Source organism: Trichoderma camerunense, assembly GCF_050948025.1.
Source record: "Trichoderma camerunense strain CBS 138272 chromosome Unknown V8C40scaffold_2, whole genome shotgun sequence".
NCBI classification, from domain to species: Eukaryota; Fungi; Ascomycota; class Sordariomycetes; order Hypocreales; family Hypocreaceae; genus Trichoderma; species Trichoderma camerunense.
This window is the reverse complement of record NW_028145368.1, coordinates 1705350-1723296: the sequence shown is the minus strand read 5'-3', so window position 1 is coordinate 1723296 and position 17947 is coordinate 1705350. Positions and strand designations below refer to the sequence as shown.

Sequence of the window (17947 nt, the reverse complement as noted above, 5' to 3'; positions counted from 1 at the left end):
GCCCGGTTTCCTAGTCGATTTTGGGGTATCGCGGGGAAGCAGAAGCTCCCATCCGCTTTACGTAATGCCCGTGCGCAGCACTAACACGGGAGCGGCACTTGGGAGCTGAAGCTAAGAATCGGCTAACTCTTGAACCATGTCATGCCAGGATAAAACGTGTTGTCGTTATTGTCGTCATCGGCTCTTCATCGCCCAATTCGACTTCGTTGCATTCCGAATGGCACCAGCCGCGCACTCATACTCTTCATACTCTTCAATGGACTGTTTGGCGTAGGTTGTCGATAGCCTCAAACATCTAGAGAGCAGCAATAGCTACAAGACACTCGACAACACTCGATTCGAGAGCTCGCGACAAGCGCGCCATAGAAAATGCCAGCTCGGCGGAACAAGCGCTTCTTCTCGCGAGAGCCATTCCACAATGACGATAGGCTAACATTGCAGCACGCCGAGGGGCCTTTTGGCTTTCTCAATCCAACAAGAGCTCATTTCGACCACTCAGCACTGGCTTCGAAGCCGACGCCTGACGAGATAGCGGAACCACATGAGAGCAGCGATGATGCGGAAACCAGGCGCGAACAGACAAAACGAGACGCCGAGTCGAATGTGCCCGCCAAGAATGTCAAGTTCCTATGGCGTTCTCGAGACAACCGAAAGGGTCGGCATCCTTTGCTCGTCCAAAAGCCTCTCCCAGGAGAGGAGGCGCCTTTCGTGACACCAAGATGCACGTCGCATCCCCGGGAGATTTTGAAGACGGTGATCAAGACTTTCACGTACTACCCCATCTGGGACATTTCGTGGTTGGTGGCCTTTATCTTCACATGGGGAAGCATAGTCTGGGTTCTAAATGTATGTACACAATGCAGTTGAGCAGTCAGCCATCGGAGTTTGAGTTTTGTGAACTGATGTATTGGACAGAGTTTCTTCGTCTGGCTTCCGCTCGTGGCTCCCTCTACCGAGTTCGACGGCGAAGTCTACTGGGCTGGTGGCATAACCGCCTTCATTGGCGCCATCGTCTTTTTCGAATTCGGTTCCATCCTTCTCATATTCGAAGCCATAAACGCCAACAGATCGGGCTGTTTCGGTTGGGCCGTCGAGCAATTGGTCGACAATGGGAGGAGCGGCAAGCCGAGGCTTCGGGTGGTCGCAAGCCGCCATCATTGCCACCACCATCACCAAAATCGACGCAACTTTGTGGGCAAGCCCTCGGCTACCACTTCAATCGAAGCTCAACCGGATTCCAGCAGTTCTAAGGACGAGAGGCAGTGGCAATGGTTCCCTTCGTGGCACGACCTGCGCACACATTATATCCACGAGTTGGGATTTCTCGCCGGTTGTGCACAGCTCTTTGGCGCTACTGTTTTCGGTGTGTCTGGGTTTACCGCGCTGCCGGGTATTAACAACCATCTCACGCCCCAATGGCGACTGAACGCTGCGTACTGGATCCCTCAGGTCGTTGGAGGCAGTGGCTTCATTGTCAGCAGCACGTTGTACATGCTAGAGACACAGCAGAAATGGTGGAAGCCCGCACCTCACCTTTTGGGCTGGCACATTGCATTTTGGAATCTCGTGGGAGCGTTTGGGTTTACGCTCTGCGGTGCCCTGGGAATGGCTTTCAACAATTCTGGAGCGCAGTTTGAGGCTGGATTAGCTACGTTCTGGTAAGTCGCATCTGATGTGATGCTTTAAGATCTGTTATGGGAGATAGCATTTACTAACCTTTGGCTGCTACTCTTAGGGGCTCGTGGGCTTTCTTGATCGGCAGTTACCTGCAGCTTTACGAAAGTTTAAGCAAGCATCCTGTGGAACAAGTCTCATCAATGGATGAGTTCAATGCCAGAAAATAGGTCCCGCTTTCGGAGGCACGGACACGTCTTGACATGCCCAGGGTTTTAATAGATTCTTGTACGATGTACGGGTACTCGGAGGAAAATTTAGATTTGTGAACTGTGATACAGCATGTAGGACCATTGTCTTGGATTTGCGTAATTTAGCAGCGATTGGTCCGGAATAATTTACCAAGCTATTACCTAGGTAGTCTTAAGAGGTGGCAGGCAACGCCATTGATACACAAACAGGCAGCGAAGGTATCACGAGTCTGCTGGGTTTATGCATTCAATCACTTTTCTCATTGTGCTGTGTACCGTCTACACCAATGCTTCGGGAGATGCAAGATTGCAGCGTACAAGTTTTAAAACGTGGCTCCACAACGACGGCCGTCCACGAAAATCATGTTTCATATCTTTTGCGGGTGCACATTCGTACAAATATGATGGAGAGTAGCGTTCAGCACAGTCAGTATGATGAAAAGCAGTGTCTCAGTACAGCCAGTTCGGCACAGGGTCAACGGGATGGAGCATTTGTCAGCGCCAGAAAGACGGTGAGGCTTCCCACGGGCCAGCTGTTATACATGTCCAGGGAAGCAATTCAGGTTCAACGGGCGGAATTGTGCGATGAACGATGTGAAACCCGCTCATCTTCAGCTATTGCCGGCGTAAGAAGTGATGTCAATACCAAGGGTATTGCTAGATATGGTGATGTTAATACCCCTAGCACATGCTGCAGCTTGCCATGTATGGACCCCGTATAAGTGCCAGTAGCGCCGCGGTGTAATTTTCATCCTTCTTCCGCCAAATCTCGACTGAGACATGCATCTTGAATTACTACTCGTGCCGCCCTCTGCTGTAAATGAACCAAGCCTCGCCGGCGATATTATTCAAGTCTCCTGACGCACACTTGCCAGTGGCACTAAGTAGCTTCCACGGGGGTTTTGCGGGGAACTTAGCCGGCGAGTTGTTTGTTTGAGTCACTGACCGCAACCATGATGGATGATGACTATCCAATTTCATGATGCTCCATAGTAAAGGCGTGTCAACTACGGAATAGCCAATCAGAGACAATTGATTATCGTTGGTTATGGCGAGGAAAAGGAACAAACAAAACCTTGCTTAGCACTAAAAAGGCGAGGTTGTAATCTTAGTTGATGGAATAACAAGTAATAGTATACCGAAGCTATCAACTATAGACTCTCTCCCCATATTAATACTGAGCCGATTAGACATGCCGTGGCTTCGCTACAAGATAGCCGAAATAGTATTACATAGCTTTTTTAGGCGAGATCAGATGGATGGACGAGGATGAATCAAGCCAAAGGTTCGGATGATGGCTCCGTGGGAGCTTGGGCCTCCCTCCCTCCCGCAGCGCGTTGTGAAGGGCACGAATTACGGTATTACGGCCAATACGAAACGGGTAGCAAATCAGCGCTGCGTGGAGGGTCCAGGATGGCGTGCGTGCCGCGATGCGCCATGCAGGCAATGTCGGAGCTCGCTGCAGGGCCGGACATGTTGTAGTGCAGTAGCTCAGTGCCGCTATCGTGGTTTGCCTGGAGAGGACAGGCGGTTTGGAAAAGAAGCTGTGAAAAGCGTAGCTAGTTCGTGATGCTTGATATTGGTGGTCCGGAAGCAGCGCAACTAGTAGCGTCTCTTGAGTATCCCGGGCTGGCTTGGTGCCACACATGCACGAGCTGAGTACTCGTACAGTAGCAAAAGGAGGCTGCCAGGCTCCGCCATAGCGGTGAGTCAGTCATTCGAAAGAGAGGCCATGGAGCGGGACAGATGCTGTGGAGGATTCCATCTGTACACCTAAGGGGAAGGTCGGGGAGGGGCGGTAGTGGAGTTGACCAAGTGGATGGCTTTTGTTAGCCTCGATGAGTAAAAGCAGAAGGCGACGATGGAAGAAAAGAAAAAATCCGCCATCAGTGATGAGTGATCCTAGGAATGGCAAATGCATGATGACAGCAGAATAAGTAGAATGTAGAATGACAGTGCCCTGTGCCATCTGATGGATGGATGAATCAACAACAAGTTCTGATGTGTTCGGAGGGCGCAAGCATGTGCTACCGAGCAGAGATTGTAGGATGGAGGGCAGGGAACGTTTGCAAAGCCAAGGTGCATCGCGTCGTCTCTGGTGACTCAGCGAATGAGTCGACGCTATTAGACCAAGTGTAAATCCGTGCTGGAAACGCAGGAGATGGCTGCAGGTCATGATCGGGCTGAGAGCTGGTGATTCGCGAGATTCATCAAAGGTTGGCCATTGGATTGGATTGGATACCCGGTACTCGAGAGTACTTTTGCTGCATCTTTTAAGCTCTGGCACTACTGCCCTAGCAGCTGCAACTCTGACCAAGGCTCATGTATCTCGCATGTACAGCCTGTGGTCATCATGCATGTAAAGCAAAGTTCAGAGCAATGACAGTCTCAAGGTTCGTGCCGGCCTCAACTCTCAAGCGGTTATGAAGAGTTAATTGCCAGGCATACGAGACGGAATGCAACCCTGCCTCAGGGCCTAGCGGCAGGATAAGCCGGTCTCTCAGTCGCCCCGAATCAGTCTCTTGTGCCTTTCACGACAATCCCAGATCTGCTCCCATCTCTCAGTTCGTTCGAGGGACACTAGCCCAGAGCCGTAATCACCTTATATCCTCATCATGTGCTGGTGTGCAAAAGCAGCTTCAGCGCATGCACTAATGCAGCTCCCGCCGTGTGACTCCTGATCCTAACGCAGTCCTCTTTTCGACCCTGAGGTTGATCATCGTGCCACCGCGCTTCCACCATTTGTCTCATCAGGCTAGCCGCCGGTTGAATTGCAAAGGAGTTGGGGGCGGCCAGGATATCAATAGTGCCCTTGCCCGCATGCTTGTGCGAGCTTGGTGTGTTGCTCAACCGTTCATCTTGACGTCTGTACGGAGTACTGGATATTGATGCATCGATATCAAGAGGTACCCCGGAAATACCTTGTCAAAGCACCGCACGCGCAAAGCTGCATGTACTCCGCATGCTAGCACGTACTTGTACCTTAGGTGAGGGCCGCCATATGCAAAATTCCCCGTTCAACTCCAACCGCTACGCCGGAAAGAAAGAATCTTGGTCAAGTTAAGAGGAGAAAAAAGAAAAAGAAAAAAAAAGTCCCTCCCTGCGTATTTCTTCCCCACCGCATCGCGCGCAAAGCTACTCCCTCCGTACCCTGTCCGGCCTCTTTTCCCCACTGATAACATATCCGGGTCATAGTAAAATACTTGGCTTATGTATTAGTGTGCTCTGACTTGTACAAGTACCTGAACTGTACGGAGCGGCATACCTGTGCGTGCGTCCGCGCTCATGTCTTATCCACCGGCGGTACCTGTACTGCAGCTAGCGCTACCTGGCAGCTCCACCCCGCCGTCGCCTTCTGACCAATGCGACCGCCCAGTTCCTGTACATCCCATCATCGTCCATTCGCCTCTTTCTTCCTCTTTTCTCTTCCTCTCCTGTCCGCCGAATGTCTTTTCTTCTCATGCCTGTACATTCGCTAACACTATGAGTGTATAGAGAGGCAGCAGGAACGAGAGCTCACACGCCAGGAACCGAGGCGAGACCACCGAGGCTCGTCTGTGTTCTTTCTTTTGATCCTCCATTCCCCTTCTAGTTTCTGCTTTCTGAATCACCAAATACATATTTTGCTTCCTATACTTTTCTTATTGCTTCGCGGGCAGCTCTTGCTCCCCACCCGGAACCAGCCATGGGCTTTGCTCAATGCTCAGATCCGCTATGGAACATTGATGACTTCAGCGGCTGCTTTCGCAGAGAGTAAGTTTTTGATTCGCGCTGCTGCTGCGCGCTCGCAATTTGCTTTGCCACTTCATACCTACGTAAGGTACAGTTCAGCTAATGGACAAACCTACAGTTACCTTGCCGTCCTCTTCCCGTTAATAGTAATTGCTTTTTCTTTCTTGCGCCTCGCTTGGTCCAACATCGATCGTATCCGCAGTGCCAAATCCAAGGGTTATAGCTCCATCTCTGCCCACGACGCCGTTCCCGACCACACAGCCATCCCCCCCGACGAAGAATCCGAAGACAGCAGCGATGACGACGATCTCGAGATCAACGGCGGCCGCTTGGCTCTGGCCAAGGTGACTTCAAGGGGCTCGATAGTCCAAGCCGACACCCCCACTGCTCAGCGCTTCTCACAATTCGTCGAAGAGCTTGCTCTCATTGGCCTGGTTGCGATCAATGCATATGCTCTCGTCACCGGTGCTTTTGGCCCCGACACCCACCTGGTCGCCGCTGCTGGTCTTACCACTTGGATATATACTTTGATTCTCGCAACACTGCGAGTTGCGCTGGGTACCTCCAAATGGCGAATTCCCTATATCTGGAACCACACCGCCACCATTTACGGCTGCAAATGGCTCTTCTCCATCTTCATCTTCCGCTCCGCCATTCTCTACCCTTACTCCCGGCTCTCTCAGGTTCTCGTCATCGTTGACTTTGCCCTCAACTCTTTGCTATTCGGCATTGCTGTCTCCACGCGAAAGGGCAACAAGACTGTCAAGTTGGAGTGGGAGGATGGCATCGAGCCCTCGCGCGAACCTCTTGCCAGTCTCTTTTCTATTGCCACCTTTTCGTGGGTTGATGCTATTGTCTGGCAAGGTTGGAAGAAGCCCATGGAGCTTGAAGATGTTTGGAATCTCCTCCCCAAGGACAAGTCCACGGCCATTATCGCCGATTACAGGCTGATGAAGAAGACCACTGCCCTTTCGTGGCACTTGCTCAAGTATTTCCGCAGCCTGCTGTTCATGCAGTGTGCAATGGCGGCCGTCGCCGGTCTTTTCACGTTTGCCCCCACCCTGCTGCTCAAAGCTATCCTCCAGTATGTGGAACGTCCCGACGAGGCCCCTGTCAACGTTCTGTGGCTCCTCGTAATTGGCCTCCCAGTTCTTGATACGATCCGCTCGTACTGCGATGGAATGGCCCTTTGGATTGGCCGCAAGATCTGTATTCGCGTCCGTGCTATTATTGTGGGTGATATTTACGCAAAAGCGCTGCGCCGAAAAGCTGCCGCCGGCAAAGACAAGGTTCTGCTCGGTGACAATGCTAAAGCCGACAAGGATAACGACGACGAGGGAAGCAAAGGCGTCGTCAGTAAAGTCAAGCGCGCTCTTGGTTTTGGTGGCAAGAAGCAGAAGAACGCTTCCAGCTCAGACGACACCGAAGCTGCCAATACCTCCGATTCCGTCAAGGCCATCGCAGAGAAGGGAGGAGATGATGAACAGGCCAACCTGGGAACCATTATCAATCTCATGTCGGTTGACAGCTTCAAGATTGCCGAAATCACCGCCTACCTGCATTTCTTGTGCGCTTCAGCCCCCACTCAGCTCATCGTATCCATTTATTTGCTTTGGCAGGTTATGGGTTACAGCGCCATTCCCGGTCTCATTGTCATGTTCATCCTCCTGCCCGTAAACTACATGCTGGCTCGTGGTTTCAACATCACTTCCAAGAACATCATGGCTGCTACCGACAAGCGCATAAATGTGACCAACGAGATTCTCCAAAACATCCGCATCATTAAATACTTTGCCTGGGAGCGTCGATTCGGCAAGATTGTGGATGAGAAGCGTGAAGCCGAGCTCAAGGCTCTTCGCTCTCGATTCCTTCTATGGGCTTGCGCGGTTGCCATCTGGAACTCGGTTCCCATTCTGATCACCTTCTTCTCTTTCCTGGTGTATACCCTGATTGAGAAGAAGCCCCTGTATCCCTCTGTTGCCTTCACAGCCATTTCCCTTTTCATGCTTCTTCGCGTTCCCCTTGATCTCCTCGGCGACATGTTCGCTCACGTCCAGGAAGCAAAGGTCTCCATCGATCGAGTTGAGGAGTACCTTTTGGAAGAGGAGACCGAAAAGTATGAACAACTTGGATTGGACAATGTGGACGAAGATGGCAAGAAACGCATTGGCTTCAGGGATGCTACTTTGATCTGGGGTGCCAAAAACAGCGTGGCCGAAGATGGTTCCAGGGCATTCCGACTGCTTGACCTAGACATTGACTTTCAGATCGGCAAGCTCAACATCATCGCCGGCCCAACTGGATCTGGCAAGACTTCTATGCTCATGGGTCTTCTTGGTGAGATGACACTTGTAGAAGGCAGGGTATTCTGCCCTGGCGGTCGCAGCCGAGAGGACGTCCGCCCCAACCCCGAGACTGGTCTTGCCGATACAATCGCTTATGTCGCCCAGGCTGCCTGGTTGGTCAACGCTAATATCAAGGATAACATCATTTTTGCCGCGCCGTATGATGAGCAAAGATACAAAGACGTCATTGTCGCCTGTGCTCTCGAGCGTGATCTCGAAATTCTCGATCACGGAGACCAAACGTTGGTTGGTGAGAAAGGTATCACTCTCTCCGGTGGTCAGAAGCAGCGAATCTCCTTGGCTCGTGCTCTCTATTCCAACTCGGCGCATATCCTTTTGGACGACTGTCTCAGTGCTGTGGATTCGCACACGGCTCAATGGATCTTTACCAACTGCATCAATGGCCCATTAATGAAGGGCCGTACCTGCGTTCTTGTTACCCACAACATACAGCTTTGTGTTCCATCATCCGATTTCGTCGTCTTACTAGAGAACGGACGGGTCGTAGCCCAAGGGCCCTCACAAGAGGTTATCGCCTCCGGCAAGCTCGGCGAGGAAATCCAGCGCTCTCGACCTGCTTCTCATACTGCATCTCGTATCCCATCTCGTGTACCATCAAGCGTCGGCGATGAGGAGACCATGGTTAACAGCAACGGTGACGCCGTAGGCTCCACAGACGACTCCCAGAAGGATAAAAAGGAACCGCCCAAGGGTCCTCCCGAAGAGACAAAGGCGACTGGATCCGTCAAATGGTCTGTTTTGCGCATTTATCTCTCTTCCATGGGACCTTGGTGGTTCTGGCTTGTCGCTTTTATGGTCTTCGGCATGCAACAGCTCTCGACCGTTGCAACGAACATCTGGGTTAGGGAGTGGGCTAACCAGTACATCGAGGAGGAGAATATCAACGTTTCGCTAAGCTCCATGCCACATGCCTACGGTGCTGGAACTCTATCTAAGGGCTCCTGGGCTTCTATTGCCAGCTTGGGTGGCATGCGTTCCTCGACAGAACCAGGTTTGCGCGTACTGGATGATCAGATCACTCTTGGCCCGACTGCGGTACCACAAGTCAATGTCCCATATTACCTCACTGGACTTGCCCTGATTGGCGTGTTCGGTGCCCTGGCAGCCCTGATCCGAGACGTATGGATCTTTGTTGGTTCCTTGACTGCATCCAGGCGAATTCACGATCGTCTCATTCAATCTGTGACCCGAGCCAAATTCAAGTTCTTCGACGTAACCCCTCTGGGCCAGCTGATGAACCGCTTTAGTAAGGATCTCGAGGCTGTGGATCAAGAGATTGCACCCACAGCGATTGGTGTGATGGTCTGCGCCCTCTCTCTCGTCGTGACCATTGTGTTGATTTCATTCATCACTCCTGGTTTCCTCATTGCCGCCTTCTTCATTGCTATCCTATTCTATGTTGTCGCCGCCTTCTACCTACGCGCATCTCGCGATCTTAAGCGTCTGGAGTCTGTCCAGCGTAGCCCGCTCTTCCAGCAATTTGGCGAGACTCTTAGCGGTATGACAACTATCCGAGCTTACGGCGATGAACGACGTTTCATCCGCGACAACTTGACCAAAATCAACACTCAGAGCCGACCGTTCATCTATCTGTGGGCTTGCAATAGATGGCTCGCATTCCGAGCTGATCTGCTTGGCAACTTCGTATCCTTCTTCGCAGGTGTCTTCATTATTGTCAACCTGGGCAAGATTGATGCCGGTGCGGCTGGTATTTCATTGAGCTATGCGATGAACTTTACCGAAAATGTTTTGTGGCTTGTCCGTCAGTATGGCATGAACGAGCAAAACATGAACTCTATGGAACGTGTCAAGGAATATCTAGATGTTGAACAGGAAGCGGAGCCGATTATCGAAGATAACCGGCCGCCAAAGAACTGGCCTGCGGAGGGTGGTGTTGAGTTTGTCAACTATTCTACTCGATATCGCGCCGACTTGGATCTGGTACTCAGAGGCATCTCGCTCAAGATCAGCCCTAAGGAAAAGGTTGGCATTGTGGGCCGAACTGGCGCAGGCAAGAGTTCGTTGACGCTGGCAATTTTCCGTGCCCTCGAAGCTGACTCGGGATCCATTACGATTGATGGCATCGATATCAGCAAGATTGGACTCCAGGATCTCCGAGAGAACATTACCATTGTGCCCCAAGACCCCACACTCTTCATGGGTACCATTCGAACAAATCTTGATCCCTTTGATCAGTATACGGACGAAGAGGTGTTTGAGGCTTTGAGACGTGTCCAATTAATTGGCCATGACGAGACGACAACCCCTGCAACCCCTACTGTTCAGGGTTCCGCTGAAGGAGAGAGCGCAGGGGGCTCGTCTGGTACCCGGACACCGTCAATTGCTACCAACAAGAACATCTTCCTTGACTTGCATTCCCCCGTTTCCGAGTCCGGCTCCAACCTCTCTCAAGGTCAACGACAGCTTCTGTGTCTGGCACGAGCAATGCTGAAGAAGCCGACTGTCATGGTCATGGATGAGGCTACAGCATCTATCGATTACAACACGGACTCGAAGATTCAAGAAACCATCCGAGAACTTACTGGAACTGTGATTACAATTGCACATCGTCTCCAGACTATCGTGGATTATGATAAAGTATTGGTGCTAGACAAGGGTGAAGTGGTTGAATTTGATCACCCGTGGGAGCTGATCAACAAAAAAGACGGAACATTTAGGAGTATGTGTGAGACCAGTGGCGATATGGATATATTAGTAAAAGCCGCAAAGAAGAAGTGGGAAGAGGGTCACAACTGAATATAAAAGAAGGGAAACTAAAACTAAAAGGATCTCAATTAGGTCAATAGTACTTATATAAATTAATGTCATCAAGTGTTATATTGCTCATGTTTCTCTCTCAACCTCATCATAAGGGTCAGATCCTTCTCTATCATTAGGCCTTTCGTCAGTAACGATGGATTTGAGGGCTTCTAGGACTCCTATAAGGGACTCGAGTTCAGAGCGGAGATCACGAATCGTCTGCTCATATTTTCAAATAGGTCGGACGGTCTCATGCAGAGTCTTGCCAGCCTGGACGGTGGCTAGGAGGAGTAAGGTTGGCATCCCCGACGGCATCTTGGGAGGATCCATATTGTCTGATATTCAAGGGCAGTACGCTTCATACGCGGAGTATAGGTAACGTTTATTAGCTTGATCGATGAGATCTACGAAGATTTCTTGGTGGATGGAGTATTTGTAGGGCTGCCATACCACCTACTTGTAGCAATCTACTAACTCGGCCTTGGCTGTTGGGTAGGGCGATAACCGCGCGCCAAAATTATAGACCTCGGGAGGCGATTGAGTCCCATACTGATACGTCGTGGCGGGCTGTGTGGGAGTTTCGTTTTGAGGAGAGTACAGTATGGCAAGGTGGTGGTGATTGTGGGGTAAGTTGAGACGGGGTTAGCGAGAACAGCCCAGCCAGAGCCCAAAATAACCAGTCAATGTTTATCCATCGAAGCCATGTTGAAGGTCTCTAGTGTAGTCGTATGATGAGTCCAGTCCAGTCGTTGGTCTGAATATCTACTCTGTAGTCTGTACGGAGCAGTAGCATCAGGTATGTTTTGGTGTACGGAGCATGTTGTGCTTGCTTGCATTGCCACCCGAGCGTCGTAACTAGCAGTGTTACTAGCAGCAACAGTAGCCGTAGCCGCAGCAGAAATGTTCAGAGATGGGCGCATAGCATCTATATAGCAGCTCTTGAGCTCTTGTAGTGCTTCTTGTTTCAAGGACCATCCGCATCTTATTTGGTAGCGCCATGCCTGCCCCAAGTTTCGTCCCATCTCGCCAGACTCGTCTCGGGCGAGCCACGATGGCAAAACCCGGCCATTTCCGTTTCCGGAATCATGCCACGAACAAGTGGAGGCGGTGCTGAAGAATCACGGCGGCGTTACGGAGCAGACGTAAGCTCGTGAAAGCTCTAGTGCCATTCAGCCGCAATTGCATTGTTGTGTCTTAGCGGTTTGTTTAGTACGGCACAGCTTTTGGACTGGACGCACTCCTGCATCTCACAGGGCACCGACGCTTGGTCCGCCGTTGGGCCTGGTGACTTGTGACTGGTCTTTGCTGGTGTCTGCCCAGCTCGCAGCCTAGAGGATAGATAAAGCCGGTGTTTGTGCCACGTTCCCCGTTTCGCCTTTCTCGTCTCGTCTCGTCTCGTGCTCTTTTGTTTTGTTTTTGTTTTGCCGATATTGGAAATACGCCGAGCTTGAAGGTTTTTCTGGCGAACTGTTTGAATCAATCCGGGGGAAATCAATCGATTGATTAAAGAGCTTAGAGAGAGTTGGAGAGAGTCAAAGAGCTAGAGCGCACAACGAACGACAAGTGGGAAAAGAAGAAGCAGCCGGGACCGCTACCCAAGGCTTACGTACCTGTCTGCCTCTCACCGGTTAAGCTTCTTTTTTCCTTATCGATTCCCACCCTCTTCGACGCCCGTCTTTTTCTTCTCATTTTTCTTTCTATTCTCTCGTTTCCCTCATTCCCATCTCTTTTACGGCCTTTGTCGGCCCTCCTACAGTCAGACACCCGCAATCAATCATGGGCAAGCCAGACTTCCTCCCGCCTCCGTCTCCGGCTGCCGGGCCTACAACGCCCTTGGCCGAGTCCGCCGGCTCCATCTCCCTCAACCCAACGGCCACCACCTTTTCCGCTGCTAATCTCGGCAACCATCGCCAGACATACTTTGACGATGACCCTACCGAGCTCGCCACCGACGATTTACCTCCTCTATATGATGAGCATGAGAACGATGCCGTCCCTTTCATCGACCCTCTGGCCCCTGCTGGCCCTGCAGCCAGCATCCTGAATCTCGAGCCCTTCAAGCGTGACCCTCGCTCAGATACCGTCTATTACCTGGATTCCCGCCTCGACTCGGATCCCAAGTATCTCAACGATGCTCTCGTCCACCTGTCCCAGCTGCCTCCTCGACCGTTTGCCCAGATCCGCGGCACACACACAGAGACTCGCCGCAAGTCTGATGACAAGACGGAGCAGGTCACCGTGGTTGATTTTGACATTGAGATTGAGCTCACACACCTGCTCTACCACAATATCCAGGACCCTACAAACGGGGCCTGGCGAAAGCTCCATGCCGTCGGCAACCTAGAAAAGGTTCGCCGTGGCACCGTCTTCCCAACTCGTGCAGCTGGCTTCGGCGGCAGCGGTGGCATCATCGAAAGCGGCGAGCCTACCGTCGAGGAGTGGTGCCACCGCTTCTGTGCCAGCCGTGCCGGCCTCAAGAACATGGCCTTTGAGCGTCGTGTCACCGGATGGGACTGGGATTATCTGAAGAAGCAGCTAGAACGCCTGGTTCATGATACCAATTATCGTGGCCACACTAGCATTACTTTCCCAGTGCGGAACTCGCGCGTGGAGATTTACAATGCTTGCCGCGTGAACCAGATGCGTCTCACCAAATGGATTGAGGTCATGTTTATGCTGACCCTCATGTTCCTCTTTGCCTGGCCGTATCTATTCTTCCGCACCAAGCGTTGGGAGACAGTATACGCTGAATGGTCCCTGAGCCGCGATGAGCCGGATGGCACTGGCTGCGTGGAACGTCGCTTTGCTTCCATGAGCGAGGCTCAGTGGTACCAGATGTGGGCGAGAGCTATCCAGAAGGCCGTCCTAGAACGCAGACAGGGCCACCTCGACCAGGGAGACGTGGAGAGAGCTGACCAGCCGGCTGACCAAGCTGGAGGCTTTGCTGGCATGGTGCAGGCTGGTGTAGAAGCCATGGGCGTGGTCAACAGGTCGTTTGGATGGGGTGGTGACAGCGGCAGCGCGCCCCGGCGCTTCAAGTTTGGAAGACGGTGAATGGCTTGCATGTTGAACACCGTGGCAAAGAACAAGACGAGGGTGATGACGCGAATCTAGATGGGCTGGAGATACGCATTTTGTTGGATAAATGCGCTCTTTTCTTCCCTCAGCACTTTAAAAAGACTTGTTTTGGTGGAGGAGTTTTGGGAGTTACAGGGTAGCATTGATGATATTTTATAGGTACAGCGGACGTTGAGCTATTCCTATGTACAATCCTTTGTTTGTCTATTCCTTACAGGTCATTGCATATATCGGGCATGATATGGATTTATCTTTCATTTGTTTTCTTTACATAGTTGCAATTTCAACTCAGCTATCTTTCCATGATGCACTTTGACGGCTTCTGTGATATTCATAGCATTTGGACCCCACAGCGCTGTGCCCCTCCAACCAATAATTCGCCCCCGCTGTAATTCTGCTTAAACGTGGCTGACAATCCATCACTAAGCGTCAATAATACAGCACCAACTTTCTGCATCTCAACTTTATATATTTCTTCTCCTTTACTCTGCGCAGTCTCATGTAACACAGCTCCCGCACCTATTTATTTTAATTCGAAACCCTCACGTCAGTCATTTATTATATTGACCTATAACAGAGAGGGAGTGAGTGAGAGCACGTCATTCTCTTGTAGATTTTGCTTCGGATTGCTTTGCGAGGGTGGCCAAACATCTCATCAACATGGACATTTCCAATCCGAGGAGGATTCTGGCCGTTAGCCTGGAGGGCTCGGAGCAGCATCTGAGTCGTGTGATCAAAGGTAATGCCCTATTTCATCCCTGTCATCAGCATGGCTGCATGGGATGCGTCTTTTGTGGCGTATTTGCCATATCAACTTGTATATATGACATGCAAGTGAGGGTTGGGATGAGTTTTCACATTCATGTGCTGCCATCACTCACATCAAACATTTTGGGCGTTCATCCACTGGGCTTACAATCTCATCAATCTCATATCCAACATACTGCGCTGCTTCTTAAACTAACTGTACCTTGCCAGATCTTACCGGATCATCACCAGAAGCGGCATCAACGTCACTGGCGGGCACAACTCATGACCTCGAACTCAAAACATCCTACTACACAACCTCTGTCCCGATATGGATAGATCTCATCGCTTCTCCGTCAGAATGGGCTTCATCTTTCCTATCCGAAGAAGCCCGCGAGGTCCTCGCAGTCCTAGGCGGCCTCGTTCTAGTCTTTGCTATACCTAATGCCAAGCCTGCAACTTTAACTGGGGACAACGACACTCCCAATCTTATTCGACACGTTGGCAGTGTCGTTCAGAAAGGCCTTGGCGGCTGGGAATGGGATGGAGTCAGGCTAGCTGTTGGTATTGGTGAGGGTGACGACGCCGATGAATGGGACGAGCTATGCGCGGAAGCTGGCTTGGAGTTTGTACAGCTGAAAAGCGGGCAAAAGGATAAAAATGAGTTTGGAGGTATGGTGGCTCAAGAACATTTCCACATCACCCTTACTGTTACTGGCCTGCCCGATACAGTATCACTACTGGTGTGACATCTTGCTGACTGAAGACGCATTTACAGAAAAGACGGGAATCTCTCGGGTCAAGGAAGCCCTTGAATCAAATGACTGGGAGCAGTTAAACGACGACCCGCTCTCTGATTTGGACGAGGCGCGCTCTGATAAATCTGAAGACGCAGAGGACTTTGATCCAGAGAGCTTAGACTTTGGCGTCGACCGTTCTGATTTTGAAGGGCTGCGTATGGCAATTTGGGAAACAAGCCGTCTCGAAACTGGTGATGTCGACAATGCTCTCTCAAAACAACCCGAGGCAGATGTGTCCAAGGCCGCAGATGTCAAAGCAGGCCCCGCTGCCGATACCAACGATGGCGTGGCGTTGGATCGCGACCTTGACGACGAGGATGTGGCCAAGGTAGAGAAGATGATGAGGAAGCTTCAGGCGGCTAGAGAAATGGGAGAGGGCATGAGCGAGGCGCAGAGAAAGCGACTGGCAGCCAGAGCTGTGGAGGAGGTAATGCGAGAGCTTTGACGTCGTTATTCTCTTTTTGTCCTTCGCACGCAAGCCATAACCATAGTCTCTTGATCCACAATCTCATCCTATCTCCTTGAACTGACAGTGGCACATCGTGGCATTCCTACATGGATATGCACGTACATCGGGTTTTCGCTAGGCGATTGCCTCCTGACATGTGCCAGGGCTTTCTATGTCTCGCGCTGCCCTGATATCGGATCTCGCTCTGTGGTGAATGTATTAAAACAACTTCTTGCACAAAATAGTGATAGTATGCAATGCAGCTAGCAGTAGTCATCAGCATGGTATCCGTGGCCAGCTGCAAGGGACAGCCGTCATGCATCATGCCAAAGCATGACAACGTGAGACATGCCGACGCCGTGCATATATAGGGCACGGTAGGAAGTTTCTTATACTCGTATGTAGTTAGCTCAACTGCCCTCCCCGTCCTGCATCCACTGCGGTCTGCTCCGTGCCCATAGACATGCCTTGGCCGGTGTCCCAAATCAATGGTCGATTCAAGGGAGGCCCGGGACTCGAATCGGAACTCGGGAAGCTAATTGTAAAGACAACGTTCTAGTTTGGTGCGATTATGATGCCTTTCAGCTCACGAGTCAAGGTTCAATGATCCGACCAGATTTCGGAGACGAGGACTAGGCATGAATGCTTGAGGTCAAGTTATGCGTATTAAACGCCCGTAACGCCATGCTAGATTTCCCTGCAGATACGTGGAGGGAGACGCTGCAGCTTGCAAGCATGCTTTGCAAACAGACCCGCTTCCCCGGCCTAGTTGTCATGGCCTTCTTGAACTGAGACATGTAACATGCTTATGGGCGATGCTGCATACAAAGATATCTCCGGACAGGGGTGACGAAAAGGGAGAGGAGAAATAGAAAGAGGAAACTAGGCGAGAATCAGGGCAGCATGAAACATCACACGACTGAGCGGTCGTATGAGTTCTGTGAAAGCATGCTGTTTTGCAATATGCGGCTCTCGATATCTGTTGAGGTCAGGCCCGACCCGACGCTCCATATGGAGCTGGGAACTATTTTCGTACACTTGAGTCAGTGTAAACTGCTGTACCACTATCACTGTAAAGTTCTTTCTTCGGCGGGGAGAGTCCAGTTGAACTCCACCACCAAGTGCTGATGTTCTAATCCGAATGCTCTCAAGCTCAATCAAGTAATTCCTATTGGCGGGATCCAGTTTGCTAAAGGCTCGAGTCAAGCCGGAAAAATGATATTAATAGACGTCAAGTCTGGTAGTCAGTCATCCAATGCAAAAGGCCTTTTGACGTCTTTTTTGCAACACAATGGCTAGGCAGTGCTGCTCCTAGGCCTGGTAGTCAGTCTTCAACTTCAGCCACGGGCGCGTCGGGTGAATATCTTTGCATCTTTGCCCTCGCCTGCGCCGTGGAGACCCAGAAGTGGCAAGAAAAGTCAAGCATCCTGCGACACGACTAGTCTCATCACCACTGCATCTAGCAGGCATACTCGCAGAGTGTCTTGGCCACCGGCTAAACGAGTTGTGAGGTTTGCGCAGGGGAATCGGAGCATCTCCGCCGGCTTCTGACACAAAGACATAGCTGACTAGAAGCTGTTCGAAAAACCAGCAAGCAGCCATCCGTATGTACTTATCTCATACTGGTTGGACCCCACAGTGGTTGTGAGGTTGGTCAGAGCTAAGAAAGCTGAGATGGCCCTGTCCACTTGGGTCCTCGGTTTTGTCGGGTGAGACTAGACAACAAACTGATAGCATTGAAATTCTGTAAAAGAACGAGGAAGCCGGGATCAGGGTGGCGTCTGTTTACTGGTCTCATCCTAGGATACAGCTAGAGACATGTGGCAAATCGAGCCGTCGGCAAGGTCTCACTCTTGGAGTCCAAAAGGCTACAAGACGATTGTTGCACAGGAAGGGATGCCGCTGGGGTTGTGTGGAGAAGATGAAAAGCCGTGCTTGTGAATGATCGATCGGAGGTAAAAGGTCCTCAAAATGGGATAGGATCGAAACCGGGAGGACAAGAATGGAGCTCCTTCTGTTAAGAAGCACCTGCGCTTCCGCTTGCATGTGCATGTGCATGAGCATGTCCGGTCTGCTCGATGCTACGATCTCTCCCTATTGTCCTTTGGGTTTAGCACAAGTCCAAGCGGGTAGCCTGTGGCGGTTGGGCGG

General features: G+C 51.3%; 5 protein-coding genes across 5 annotated transcripts; 4 read left to right on the top strand and 1 right to left on the bottom strand.

The window, feature by feature from the left end:
- The first annotated feature begins 134 nt into the window (after positions 1-134).
- On the top strand, positions 135-2128 carry V8C40DRAFT_233201 (uncharacterized protein). Its single transcript, XM_083213307.1, has 3 exons — positions 135-846; positions 916-1658; positions 1736-2128. The coding sequence occupies exons 1-3, from the start codon at positions 370-372 to the stop codon at positions 1842-1844; spliced, it is 1329 nt and encodes a 442-aa protein (XP_083077980.1). The 5' UTR covers positions 135-369; the 3' UTR covers positions 1845-2128.
- A 2978-nt stretch (positions 2129-5106) lies between these two features.
- Positions 5107-10810, top strand: V8C40DRAFT_233194 (uncharacterized protein). Its single transcript, XM_083213306.1, has 3 exons — positions 5107-5246; positions 5361-5618; positions 5716-10810. Exons 2-3 carry the CDS (start codon positions 5551-5553, stop codon positions 10718-10720), a joined length of 5073 nt encoding a protein of 1690 aa, XP_083077979.1. The 5' UTR covers positions 5107-5246; positions 5361-5550; the 3' UTR covers positions 10721-10810.
- Positions 10811-12032: 1222 nt separating this feature from the next.
- Positions 12033-14210, top strand: V8C40DRAFT_233189 (uncharacterized protein). The gene has a single exon (XM_083213305.1). The coding sequence runs from the start codon at positions 12500-12502 to the stop codon at positions 13775-13777; it is 1278 nt and encodes a 425-aa protein (XP_083077978.1). The 5' UTR covers positions 12033-12499; the 3' UTR covers positions 13778-14210.
- Positions 14211-14247: 37 nt separating this feature from the next.
- On the top strand, positions 14248-16060 carry V8C40DRAFT_233188 (uncharacterized protein). Its single transcript, XM_083213304.1, has 3 exons — positions 14248-14540; positions 14780-15220; positions 15327-16060. Exons 1-3 carry the CDS (start codon positions 14462-14464, stop codon positions 15791-15793), a joined length of 987 nt encoding a protein of 328 aa, XP_083077977.1. The 5' UTR covers positions 14248-14461; the 3' UTR covers positions 15794-16060.
- Positions 16061-17015: 955 nt separating this feature from the next.
- On the bottom strand, positions 17016-17502 carry V8C40DRAFT_98190 (uncharacterized protein). Its single transcript, XM_083223698.1, has one exon. It carries the CDS (start codon positions 17396-17398, stop codon positions 17108-17110), a length of 291 nt encoding a protein of 96 aa, XP_083077976.1. The 5' UTR covers positions 17399-17502; the 3' UTR covers positions 17016-17107.
- Between the last annotated feature and the right edge of the window lie 445 nt (positions 17503-17947).

Coding starts and splice junctions, on each gene's coding strand:
- V8C40DRAFT_233201 (XM_083213307.1), top strand. CDS start 370: ATGCCAGCTCGGCGGAACAAGCGCTTCTTCTCGCGAGAGCCATTCCAC. Junction 847..915: donor GCATAGTCTGGGTTCTAAAT/GTATGTACACAA, acceptor TGTATTGGACAG/AGTTTCTTCGTCTGGCTTCC. Junction 1,659..1,735: donor GCTGGATTAGCTACGTTCTG/GTAAGTCGCATC, acceptor TGCTACTCTTAG/GGGCTCGTGGGCTTTCTTGA.
- V8C40DRAFT_233194 (XM_083213306.1), top strand. CDS start 5,551: ATGGGCTTTGCTCAATGCTCAGATCCGCTATGGAACATTGATGACTTC. Junction 5,619..5,715: donor AGCGGCTGCTTTCGCAGAGA/GTAAGTTTTTGA, acceptor ACAAACCTACAG/TTACCTTGCCGTCCTCTTCC.
- V8C40DRAFT_233189 (XM_083213305.1), top strand. CDS start 12,500: ATGGGCAAGCCAGACTTCCTCCCGCCTCCGTCTCCGGCTGCCGGGCCT.
- V8C40DRAFT_233188 (XM_083213304.1), top strand. CDS start 14,462: ATGGACATTTCCAATCCGAGGAGGATTCTGGCCGTTAGCCTGGAGGGC. Junction 14,541..14,779: donor TCTGAGTCGTGTGATCAAAG/GTAATGCCCTAT, acceptor GTACCTTGCCAG/ATCTTACCGGATCATCACCA. Junction 15,221..15,326: donor GGATAAAAATGAGTTTGGAG/GTATGGTGGCTC, acceptor ACGCATTTACAG/AAAAGACGGGAATCTCTCGG.
- V8C40DRAFT_98190 (XM_083223698.1), bottom strand. CDS start 17,398: ATGGCTGCTTGCTGGTTTTTCGAACAGCTTCTAGTCAGCTATGTCTTT.